Below are 12245 nucleotides of genomic sequence, written 5' to 3' on the forward strand. Positions count from 1 at the left end.
TTGGGGGCCCTAGCAACCAGAGATTTTTTCGGAAAGGGTGTGCTTGGAAAGGGGATATTCTCCCCTTTCCAAGGACACCCTGTGTGACAGCATTGCTGCACGCGGATCAGGCGCAGGGCGTTCGATGCGTGGGCAGCAATGGCCACTAGACACCAGGGATGTCTTTGAATGCGGGGGGAAGGTGGGGGCTGCTTACAGTAAGCAGCCCTCACCCCTCCCCCCCGCCCCCCCAAAGCATGGGGGCACAATGTATACAACCCTGGGGCCTGCCCCCAGGGAAGGGGGCAAAATAAAAAAATTAATCAAAATCAAAAAACAATAAGGGAATTTTGGGTGGGAGTTGGGGGGCCACTAGCCACCAGGGATATATTTTACAGAAAAGGGGGGTGGCCCTCTCCCCCTCACCCCAAGCGGAAATGGGGGCACCCCTTGTAGCCCTCCCTGGGGGCAGATAGCTGCTCCTAGGAAGGGGCATCTGACCCCAGGGAGGGGTGAATGAGAAGCCCCCCCTGCATTTGGTGTGGGGGGGGGGGTTAGAGGGTCACCCCCATTACATTAGAAAATTACCTGGTGGTTTAGGGTGCCCCTTAGCCCGCTCTAAAGTGTAGTGTACCTTTTCCATTTTTTTCTTTGTTTACGAAACTTGCCTTGGCGCAGAGGGGCACATTGGTGTGCCAATCTGGCGCCAGGGTGTCCAAACCTTACTGCCCCACCCACTGGGGGGCCTGTCCCCCCCACCCCAAATGGAGGGGGGTCTACCTCACGCAGCCGTTTGTAGGAGGCCCAGGGAGGCCTGCATGAGGTGCCCCCGCCACCCATTTGGGGGAGGGGGGAAGAGGGCCCCCAAAATGGTGGGACAGGCCACCCAGTGGGTGGGGCAGTAAGGTTTGGGCACCCCAGGGCCAGATTGGCACATCAATGTGCCTCTCTGCACCAAGGGGAGTTGGGTTACCAAAGGAAAAAGTGAAAATGGTGGAACGCTTTTTAGGGGGGGCTGTGGGACACCCCAAAGGGACAGGGAATTTTCTAATGGGATGGGGTATTGACCGCTCCCCCCACCTGCAATGGAGTGGGTGCCAGTCATGAAGCCCTCCCTGGGACCAGATATCTGCTCCTAGGAAGGGAGATCTCAGGGAGGAGTGCAGGACACCCCCCCCCCTTATCTGCCCCTGGGGAGGGCTACATGAGATGGGCCGCCCCCCCAATTTGCAATTTGGCCATGTGTGGATTCCCACGGGTGTCCTCTTTTGGGAAATGCATGGGGTTCCCTGTTTTCCTTGCTGGCTTCAACACCCTAGGCCTAAATCTGTAGGTTGCCCACATGTACAAAATGGGCAGTGGCGAAAGGCTTGGGGTTCCCAGTGGGTTACCCTTTTCCTTTTGCGCCCCCGGTAGATGCACCCACACATGTGAGGTACCGTTTTCATTGGGACACGTGTGGGGACGCGGGAAGGTAGGCCATGTGTTGTTGGCGGTGTGTTTCGGTGGGTTGCCAGAGCGAAAAGTCTGAGAATTGTCTTCATTTCCAGCCAATTTCAGAGACATTTCCCTGTATCCACTCATTGAAACACGTCGCCAACAACAGATGTCATACCTTCTCGCGTTCCCACAGGTGTACCGGCAAAAACGGTACCTCACATGTGTGGGTGCACCTACTGGGGGTGCAAAAGGAAAAGGGTAACCCGGTGGTAACCCCAAGCCTTTCGGCGCAGCCCATTTTGTTCATGTGGGCAACCTACAGATTTGGGCCTAGGGTGTCGAAGCCAGCAAGGAAAACAGGGAACCCCATGCATTTCCCAAAAGAGGACACCCGTGGGAATCCACAGAGGTCTGCCTTGCGCAAATCGGCCCAGAATCTACTACCCAGAACCTCTCTCAAATTCCAAATTTGGGGGTAAAAAACACAATTTCCAGACATTTCACTCTGCCCAACCACCGAAACAGGCCGCCGCCAACAGATGTCATACCTTTCTGCGATCCCACAGGTGTCCCAACGAAAACGGTACCTCACATGTGTGGGTTCACCAATCTAGCAGCAAAGGGAAACGGCTAACCCACTGGTAACCACAAAAGGGTTTGGGGAGATAACCTACAGATTTGGGCATAGCGTGTCCAAGCCACCAAGGAAAACTGGGAACCCCATGCATTTCTGAAAAGAGGGCACCAGTAGGAATCCACAGAGGTCCAACATGCGGAGGGGGAACAAAATGCTTTACCCAGAACCCCCGACAAAGTGAAAAACGTGTTTTTTTCCCCCCACATTTCGGACTTTGCGGGGGTGTCTGGGTAATACATTCTGGGCCGATTTGCGCAAATCATACCTCTGTGGATTCCCACGGGTGTCCTCTTTTCGGAAATGCATGGGGTTCCCCGTTTTCCTTGGTGGCTTGGACACCCAAGGCTCATATCTGTATGTTGTGCTTGTCTGGAGAAAGTGTCAAATTTAGGTGTCGAAACAGACTTGGGGTTACCTGTGTTTTAGGCTTTCCCCTTGGCGCACAGGTAGGTGCACGCACACATGTGAGGTACCGTTTTCATCGGGACACCTGTGGGAACGTGCGACGGTAGGCCACGTGTTGTTGGCTGCATGTTTCGATGGGTGCGCCGAGTGAAATGTGCAGAAAATGCGTTTTTTCCCCACATTTCGGACTTTGCGGGGGTGTCTGGGCAATACATTCTGGGACGATTTGCGCAAATCATACCTATGTGGATTCCCACGTGTGTCCTCTTTTCGGAAATGCATGGGGTTCCACGTTTTCCTTGGTGGCTTGGACACCCGAGGCCCATATCTGTATGTTGCGCTTGTCTGGAGAAAGTGTGAAATTCAGGTGTGAAAACAGACTTGGGGTTACTTGTGTTTTAGGCTTTCCCCTTGGCGCCCAGGTAGGTACACCCACACATGTGAGGTACCGTTTTCATCGGGACACCTGTGGGAACGCAAGAAGGTATAACATTTGTTGTGTTTGTGTGGTTTTCATAACGTTTTGACCCATTTGCTGGTGCCCTTTGTCACACAACCCTTTCATTTCCCGAATGTGACCTACATTTAGTCGCTGCTTTAGGCACCATACACTTTTGTAACCTGCACAAGTCACCTACCCTTGAAAAGGTCTGCCTGTGCTCTTTCAGAAAATGGATGCTTGCCGTTCCTCACCACATTGGTTTTCCCAATTTACACATGCTAAGTGTGTCTGTTCAGGCCGTGAGCATAAATCTCCTGTGTACCATGGCTCAGTGTTTGGCTTGTGGTATTGCTTGTTTTGTAAAACACTACAGAAAATGTGTGCTTTCCTAACTGCAAGAGTCGGGGGAATGTAGCGGAGCATTGCTTTTCTCAAAATTCATAGAAGCCATTGCCGTACCAAGCCAACCATGTCCAACACATACCTTTTTTTCAGTCATTTTCCCGCTTTTCCCCCAATCTATGGCATTTTCCCCTACCTAGTTGTTGCCTGACCTACGCAAATCACCCCTTCCTAAACTTGGAATTTTGTCTACTTTTCAGAAATATATGCCTTTCTGTCCTCCAATTCGGCTTTCCTACCCTTTTCTTCCATTCCGTCCATGCATGTCCAATTGGCAAAAATCGCCTACCTCTCACAAAACAGTTGATAACCACATCAAAATAATTTTTTTCCATTTCTACTGAACCTGTTCCTGAAAGCCAGGAAATTGGGGAATTCCGCACAGCAAACCATTTGTTCCTAGCTCTTACAAGGAAAAAACCACAGGCTTCTTTGTACATCATTTTATTGGCATTTTTTTTAAAAACCCAAAATGTGTGCCCTTTTTGTTTTTTTTCTCTCACCCGTCTACAGCAACCTAGGATTCCTGGGTGGTGGCGTTACGACTGCCTACATGTGGGAAAAAAAGGAGCCAAATTTGGCTGAGATCTCATGCAACAAAAAAGTTACAAGGCATTGAATGGCCACATACCGAAATCACCAAAAAAGGCCTTGGCACTGGGGGGAAATACCCATGACAGTTAAAGGGTTAAGATAAATAAATAAATAAGATAAATAATTCTTTTATCAGGATGTTTGAGATAGAAGCCTGTTTTGGAACGCAGACCATAGGCTTTTGAGCTGCTCATTTGGTAGGGGTGCAATTCCATTGTGTTAGGTAATCCAGTGCATGACCAGGAAGTACTTCATAGATTTGGGAGCCATAAAGGCATTCTACACAATAAGACATGCACATTTAATGTCACTTTTAATGCTGAATCAAGTTCACAGTGTTTGCTGCATGGCTGATAGCCTGCTAGGTTTTACTTATTCTTCCTGCCTCCTTCACTTACCTCCATAGCATAATTCTCAAAGACACTGAGGCTACTTGAGCTGCTAGAGGCCACCAGTTCAGACTTGGAAGGCAGGGGGCACTTGGATGGAGAACCTAGAATTTAAAAAACACAGGTTTGTTCAAGAATCAACCAAATGCTGCAGCATAAAGGTTTACATAGGAGATCAAATGGCAGGAGAACATATAATAATTTCTAATTACCACATATGTCTGCAACAGGCCTATCTACTCCAGCTCACAAGTTCGCTTGCAAGAATCCCTCTATCGATAACATCTGACCAGAGTGAACCAATCCCCATTTTGCTATACAAGTCACTGAAACTAAAGACAAATTAGGGGCCTGTCCACAGAGGTCTTATTTAGAGTTTTATTCAAATATTTTCAAGCATTCAAATCATTTAATTTATTTTATCTCTTTCTATTCATTGTCTTGATCCTTATAAATTCAGAGTTCCTATGTTTTTTTATTCATCATTATAGGTTTATGATTTCAATAGATGCCGAAGAAACAGACTTTAGAGGAGATGAAGAAAAGAAAAGAGCACCCAACATGTCAACTCCGTCATGCAGAATCGTTTCAACGAATTTATGATGCATATTTTGTTTTTTAAATGGAATATCAAAACATGTCTTTATATGGTAGAATCACACATTAACAATAATCAATCATGGAACCATAAGAACAACACATTACTTACCTCTGTTAATGCTCTTTCTGATGGATGTTCCTCCCATAGATTCCTCATCTTATATATTCTCTCCTGCAGCAGATTTCAGAAACATCTCAGCAGGGGACGATGTGCGACTTGGACATGAATGATCCTCAGAACTGTCATTGTCGAGTCCGAAAGTGGCTTCGAAATAAATAGTGTGCATGGTTCCCTCAGTTACCATTTTTCCCTGTGCCCAGCAACTTTAGGGATCACGAGAGATGAGATGCCTTGTAGCGTTGAAGGTGATGACATAAGGAGAAGCTCACTGTTTGTGGGGCAGGTTGGGAGGGCGAGGAGTAATCTGTGGTGGAACATCCATCAGAAAGAAAATTAGCGTAGGTTCTTTTAATAGATTGTGTCCTCCCACGGATTCCTCATCTTAGATAGGCTGGCATCGCAGATATCGATTGTAGGAGGCGGGAGGAGTGAACTCTGTATCCATCGAGTAATGCTATGTTGTAGGATAGCTCTGCTAAAGCAGGCATCCTGACCTGACAGAGTATCCCAGCAATAGTGTTTTGCAAACATGTGAATGGAAGCCCACGTTGCAGCCCGACCAATATCCTGTATAGGAACTCCTCTGTGGAGTTCCAAAGTAGCAGATTCGCCCCTGGTTGAAAGTGCTCTGAAGCCTTCAGGAATATCTTTTCCCACTAAAGAATAGCATTCTGAGACATTAGCAAAATTAATTTGGAAAAGTTTGTTTTGTCGCTCCCTTTTTTTTTTTTAATAAAACATATTTTATTTGATTTAATTTCATTTACAGCAAAACATTTTCCGGTCAGATCAAAACCTACATTGCTAAGTAACCATAAAACAAAGAAAGAAACCAAAACTATCTGTCCACCCCCTCCCTTTTCCATCCCAATATCCCCCCAAACCCGGACACACATTCTACTCCTCCCAGTGGGCCTAGGATCTTCTCCCATCTTGACCTGAGTTTATCCAGTGTTTTGGCAGTAACCCGTGCTATCCATCAGTATAGTTGATAAATCAGATTCCCTGTGAAGTTATCGGTCATTGTTTTCCTCAGTAGTTGGAGGTCAACAGTCCATCCCCCCCTTCCCCCTCCCCAGCTGCCTGTGTAGTGCAATGACTCAACTGCAGGTACAGGTAGAACATCTATTGTTCCAGTCCAAACCTATTTTGCAGATCGTTGAACGGAACGATGCCCTGTGCATTAAGTCCCCCAACTTTCTCGCCCCTTATGGATGGCTCCTCCTCCCCAAGGGAAAAAAAAAAACCCAGTAATTTAATACCACCAATTGCGTTTCCCAAAAATACTTTTAGGTCTGGAAGGTTCAGTCCACCTTCCCAGACAGTTGGTTAACGTGTCCAGCTCAATCCTAGGGACCATAGAGCCCCATAACAGTTTCCTCATCTCTCCTTCGACCTTATCAAATTCCTCCGGTTGAGCCACCTATGGCGAGGCCTGTAAAACATACAGGAATTTAGGGACAACTATTATTTTGAAAAGAGCCACTCTGCCCATCAACGTTAAAGGTACGTTAGCCCATCTCTCAACATCCATGGAGAATCTGGTGACAAAAGGACCCCAGTTCAAACTAAAAAACTCGAGTTTGGATATAGTTACTTGGATTCCAAGGTACCTTCAGTCCTCTCTAGTTGGCATTATCCACTTCCCTTCCTATGAGTGTGTAAACAACTGATTTATGCCAACTTACTTTTAGACTGCTGCATTTCCCGAATCTGCCAAGCAGTTTGAGTGCCCGTGGAACCCACACTTCAGGATGGCTCAAGTATAGGAGCACATCATCAGCAAATAATATCCTGTCCTTGTGGCCCCCATGCCAAAAAAGGCCCGTAACCCCCATCTCACTTCTTACCCACTTCCATTATGGTTCTATCAGTGGCAGTAACAGAATTAGCGCTGCCAATACCGCTCTGCCGGATCATGAGCCGGCGCAAATACCGCCAACTGTAAAATCATCCGGCGCTATTGCAACCAGCGCTAATTACAGCAGGCCACACGTGGTGCAAACACAGCAGCATCGAAAGTCCATGTTTGGTGGTATTTGCGCAGAAAACCAGCGCTAATACCGCCAAAAACACAGAGCAGTTCCCTCCAGCTTCCAGCTGGAGGTAAAAGAACGCAGGTGCCTGAAATGAAGCCACAGGTGATCCCAATCCATCCCAGAGTGCTACATAAGGAACACCTCTACCCTAAACACTGTTTCCAACATCATGCTGCCACTAGCCACTGTGAGCTGGGATAGGCAGCTGCTCATGCTGAGGCTGGAAGTAGAGAGGCAGGACAACCAGGCCAGGGCACAGTGAGCACAAAGTGGGCTGTTAGGGGGAGTGGGAGGTGACGAGCCCAGACAAGGCTTGCACCGATCCCCAGGGTTAGATCCACTCCCTGGACCTTCACCAACAGCCAGTTGGTTACCCTGTACCGCCTCAACAGGGAGACCATAACAGAGCTGCTCACCACAATACAGGACAACATAGGGAGCAGGATCAACATCTGGACAGCTGTGCCCACACTGCTGAAGCTAGTGTCTGCCCTACAATTCCTCAGAACTGGCACCTTCCAGCACTCCGTGGCCATTATGCACAGCACGGCACAGCCCACATTTTGTAATCCCAACTCAACAAAGGGAGGCTGAGGTTGTGGATGGGGGTTCATGGCTACTGTTTGCTGTCCACTGGTGATCTGCGCTAGAGCTATTCTGAGTATTTTCTGTGTAACCCCCAAGTAAAGGGGTCTGTGTTCTGTTCCTGGTGAACCCAGAGAAAAGGGGACTTGTTTCTGTGACAGCCCACAATCTGTGCATTGTTGGGCCAAGTGCTCGAAGCCCTCCTGCGGCAAGTGCAACGCCACAACCTCACTTCCTACCACCCCAGCCCAGGTCAATGCCATGAAATGCCAAATGTGATTGCTGCCCTGGACTGTACTCATGTTGCACTGGTGGCTCCCCAGGCTCACGAAGCAGTGTACTGAAACCACAAGCACTACCACTTCCTAAATGTGCAGGTGACCTGCGACCCCAACCTGTACATCACCCACTGCTGTGCCCGCTACCCTGGTCCCACCCACGATGCCATGGTGCTACAGAACAGCACACTGCCAGGATACATGGAGGGGTACAGAGGACAACAGACCTGGATAGTGGGTGACTAGAAAAGCCAGCACACATGTGCCGCAAAGCACATGCCCAAATGGGGAGAGGGATGCAAAAGACTACACAAAGGGTGGTATGACAAGTGAATGGTATCACAGTACAGGCCAGGGAGCATGCACGTCTGAATTACCTGCCTGAAGAAGCAACAGTACGCATACAGTAGGAATCATATACACCAACATGACTAGAGGTGCCACAATGCACCATGCACTTAAAGTAATGCAGACAAATGGCCACATTACCACACACCACAACAACCCTGCCACTACCACAGCCATACACCCATTTGCAGCTAGCCCACAATGCCCACCCGTTGGCTCCAGATGCCCATAGTGGGCCCATGGGGAACCCAGCATGCCACATGCATGGAGGAAATACACTGCAACATGACAGCCACCATGTCCGTTGCACATATCACCGACAGACACTATAAGCAACATGTGCTGCAAGGGAACAGGGTGCATGTGAAGCACCAACAATGCATGTCACGAGTACATGCACAGACATAGAATAGTCACATTTGGAATAAGAGAGTGAGTTGACTGCATGCATGTTTATCTTCAATCTGAGCGCACGCCGCAGCGCGGAGAGTGTGTAGGAGTGTGGGTGCACCACAGACTTCCTGTGCCCCATAGCGTACCATAGCATGTGTTCCTAAGTGGCATTAGCCGAGCGTGTTTGCGGGCGTTTCGTACAAAAGAAGTCACCTCCATGTTGGGCTGTATGACTTTATTCTTTGCCTGCTGAAGTATTGTCAGTGGTCGACGTTGAGCGTGGGAAACAATAGCATTATACCTGGTTGAGTTTGAATTGGAACTTCCTTGCGTTACCATACTGTGCGCGTCCCTGAGTGTGGTCCTGTTCCCATTTACTGGGCTGGCCTTAACCCCCTAAACTACAGTTTGCAGGAGAGTGCCTCATAGCCTTCCGCATTAGGCTAAAAACAAATTGGTCTTTTGGATACCTCGCTCTCTTAAATTTGGTGATGGTGGCAACACTAAGAAGTAAGGGTGGGGTGGGTGATTCCAGCAAAGGGCCTCGCTCCTCACACTTCCCAGTTAACAAGGGAGTTTTGACCTCGGCAAGCTTAAAGGATGTTCTCCCCGCCAATGTAATTCTTGTGGACATGGAAATCACCCCCCCCACTCCTGACTCAGCATTGATACAAAGGGTCGGAGCACCATCAAAATTCAAATCTTATGGGGCACCCCAGGATGGGAGGTCATTGCTTGGCGCAAAGGCCGTAGAGACTGGACAAATCGAGGGAATTCCCTCAAATTCTCAAGGGCTTTACACAGGACCAATGGGAGGAGTCGGGGGACCTAATGGTGAAATTCACAGGAAAACTGGACCATGCTTTCTGAAGGCTGGAGGAGAACATCCAGGACATGGTGTCGGTGATGTAGGTCCATGAGTGGACCTGGTCTCGGATGTGTCCATGTTGGCACCTGTTGTTTCTCACCAATTGGGGAAATGAGTTAGACTCGTTGGATTTTAAATCGAACCAATAGGTGATTTCTGAATCCCCAGTGAACTCCCACATTTTCACTGAAATTATGCTACATCAGCCTGAAACTCAGCAGATAGGGTGTCAGGCTGTAGCCTGTTCCTCTGTGATAAATGACTGCTCTGGAGGGTGGATACAGGGGACAATGGTTGATTTTTCTTCTGAAGAGAGTGGTGTGCCAGTTGTGCTGGGGAAAGGGGTGGGGGATGATCCCTCTCAACATGTTTTCTCGCTACAGGTGGAGAAGGGGGGAGAAGTCCTTTAGACCCGCACCGCATACCACAATGCTGGATGAGTTGTCGTTTCCAGTATTGTCCAGGTTGTTGGACACTATGTATAGGGGATATGACTCCTTAAATTTTGAACTGCGCAAGGTGAGACAGGTCTTGAAAGTCCTCACCGGGAAGGTTAGCTTTCTCGAGGGATTCATTATAGCATCTCTCAGGCCTCAATGTCATCACATGTCTTGTATGAAGTGCTGTGGGACTACCCAGAGTTGTGAGCCTAAACCTCAGAAGGCTGACCATTTGATTGAGGGGGCCGAGGGTCAAATGGAGAGCTCAAAAGAAGACTTTAACCTTAAAAAACATCACCAGTTAAGCTATTCGCTTCATGTGCTGTCAAAAGAGCCACGAAAGCCGGAAATCCAACTCACACTGTGGCCGTGCCAACAGGAAAGCAAAGAGGAAGTGCCACCTCACCGCGCTCTACAGAAGACTTCCTGGCTGAAAAAGACCTGATGGAAATTTCTCAACACTTTGATGATCCCCAACACGCATTACCGGCTAAGGGGGGTGGGGGGGTTGGGTGGACAGCTCCACAGGAGCCGCCCCACCCGGCTACACTGGGTGCATCGGGCAGTCTGCTGGAGCCCTTAATCATTGACGATCCAAGCGAAACGGACACAGGGTACAAATTCATCACTTTGGAGGACCGCAGGAACAATCTTCTTCGACAGTGTACACGCCCCCCTCTCACAGCCCTTCGGGTGCTAGAGTGGTGTCGTTTGCACCTTCGAGACCTAGGTACTCGCTGGGTCGAAACAATCCGGCCTCCAGTGTCAAGTTGGGCCACTATGCCTTCGGGGGGCATCAGCCAGAACGTTCCATAAAGAAAGGAGGGAGTTATCCCTCAGCACCTACATCAAAAGACCAAAGGGGGGTGTGCTCGTCGATCCACTATTCCTCAAGAACAGAGTCTTACCATAAGGAAATTAATCCTTTGAGTGAGCCCCCAATCAAGTTGCAACAACACAGACAACGAGGATGACATAATCCTAAACAGAAGAGGTATACTTTCATTATTCAGCCTGATCCCAAATCTTTGTGAAATAAAATCCTCTGACCTAAAGATAGTGGACCCTTATCACTCGCATGACAGAGCCAAAGCGAAAATCCACACTGCTTCTAAGAGTGTGAAAAAGGAAATAGTGCGAGCAAAAGAGGATTTGGCCGCTCTAGCATACATCATCAACACCCAAAGCCTAAATTCACATCTAAAGGACTCGGGTCACCTTGAGAAAAATTCGGCCTGCCAGGATAAAATCATTGGAAATGAGAAGGGACGAGAACGTAAAAGAAGTCCGGGTCAAATCCAAACTGGGGTTAACTCTAATCCAAAGCCTCAAGAAACAGTCTCGACAACCTTTCGGGACAACTCAAGCCCGCTCAAGCGGGCTAAAACCTTTGATTGCCAGACATCAAGGTCTCCTAGGATCAAGTTTAAATCGCCCGAAGGGGACTCGACAGCACCGAGTGCAGAGAAAAAGGTCAAGCCCGAAAGCATCAATACAAGCCGCTCCCTCCAACCCAAAACCAAGAGACAAACTACAGGGGTTGTGGGCATGGCTTCCCAAGGTGTTGTCACAAACGAACAAATAGCAACCCGCAGGTCGACTGGAAGGGCTTCTGGATCGTCCGACGGTCGACCACCATCCTACTCCTCTCCATTTCTGTTCATGGAACACCTGCGGCCATCTTCACCTTACAACGAGGGGCGACGCTAACTTAGCATCATTTGACATAATTTGCTTAAAAGAGACCTGGTTGGTGCAAACACCCGCCATGGATGGTTAGGACATCATCCTGGCCCCAGCCAACAAAGGGCTACTGGGTCGCCCGACCTCGGGCCTCCTCACGGCATATCGGCAGGGAATTGGCCTAAAACACAAGGCCACACTTCTTGCTAACCTCTCGATCTTGGCAGTACTACTCGATTGGGTTGAAAACTCCTATTCCAGATCTTCGCAAATCGCGATTGTTAATACATACTGGAACCCAGCAGCCATAAACCAACAGTCTTACTTAACGATGATGGAAAACCTGGTTCATGAAATCCAAGCTACGTACCAGGTCCTTGCCATTATAATCTGCGGGGACTTAAATGTTAAATGTCGCGACGACCTTGCAAAACCGGATAAATCTTCCAACTTGACCCCAGCGGGGAAAAGAGGGCACCTCTGGTCGTCCTTAATGTCCTCAAGAAATCTGTAAAACTTGAATTTTGTCTTTCCAAACACCCATCGTCTGCCAACTTGGGAACACGGCCCCCTCAATGCCAAAATTGATTACATATACACAT

General features: G+C 48.6%; 1 protein-coding gene across 8 annotated transcripts in view; it reads right to left on the bottom strand.

Moving 5' to 3' along the window:
* Window positions 1-12245, bottom strand: part of DENND4A (DENN domain containing 4A) — a 2028245-nt gene that overhangs the window by 401447 nt on the left and 1614553 nt on the right. For all 8 annotated transcript variants that reach the window (XM_069624248.1, XM_069624254.1, XM_069624251.1 and 5 more), the window contains one exon: window positions 4298-4392. In XM_069624248.1, the coding sequence (XP_069480349.1) occupies window positions 4298-4392 (95 nt within the window). The remainder of the gene's footprint in view (window positions 1-4297; window positions 4393-12245) is intronic.

Source organism: Ambystoma mexicanum, chromosome 11, assembly GCF_040938575.1.
Source record: "Ambystoma mexicanum isolate Mex_15411 chromosome 11, UKY_AmexF1_1, whole genome shotgun sequence".
In the NCBI taxonomy this organism is placed as follows: Eukaryota; Metazoa; Chordata; class Amphibia; order Caudata; family Ambystomatidae; genus Ambystoma; species Ambystoma mexicanum.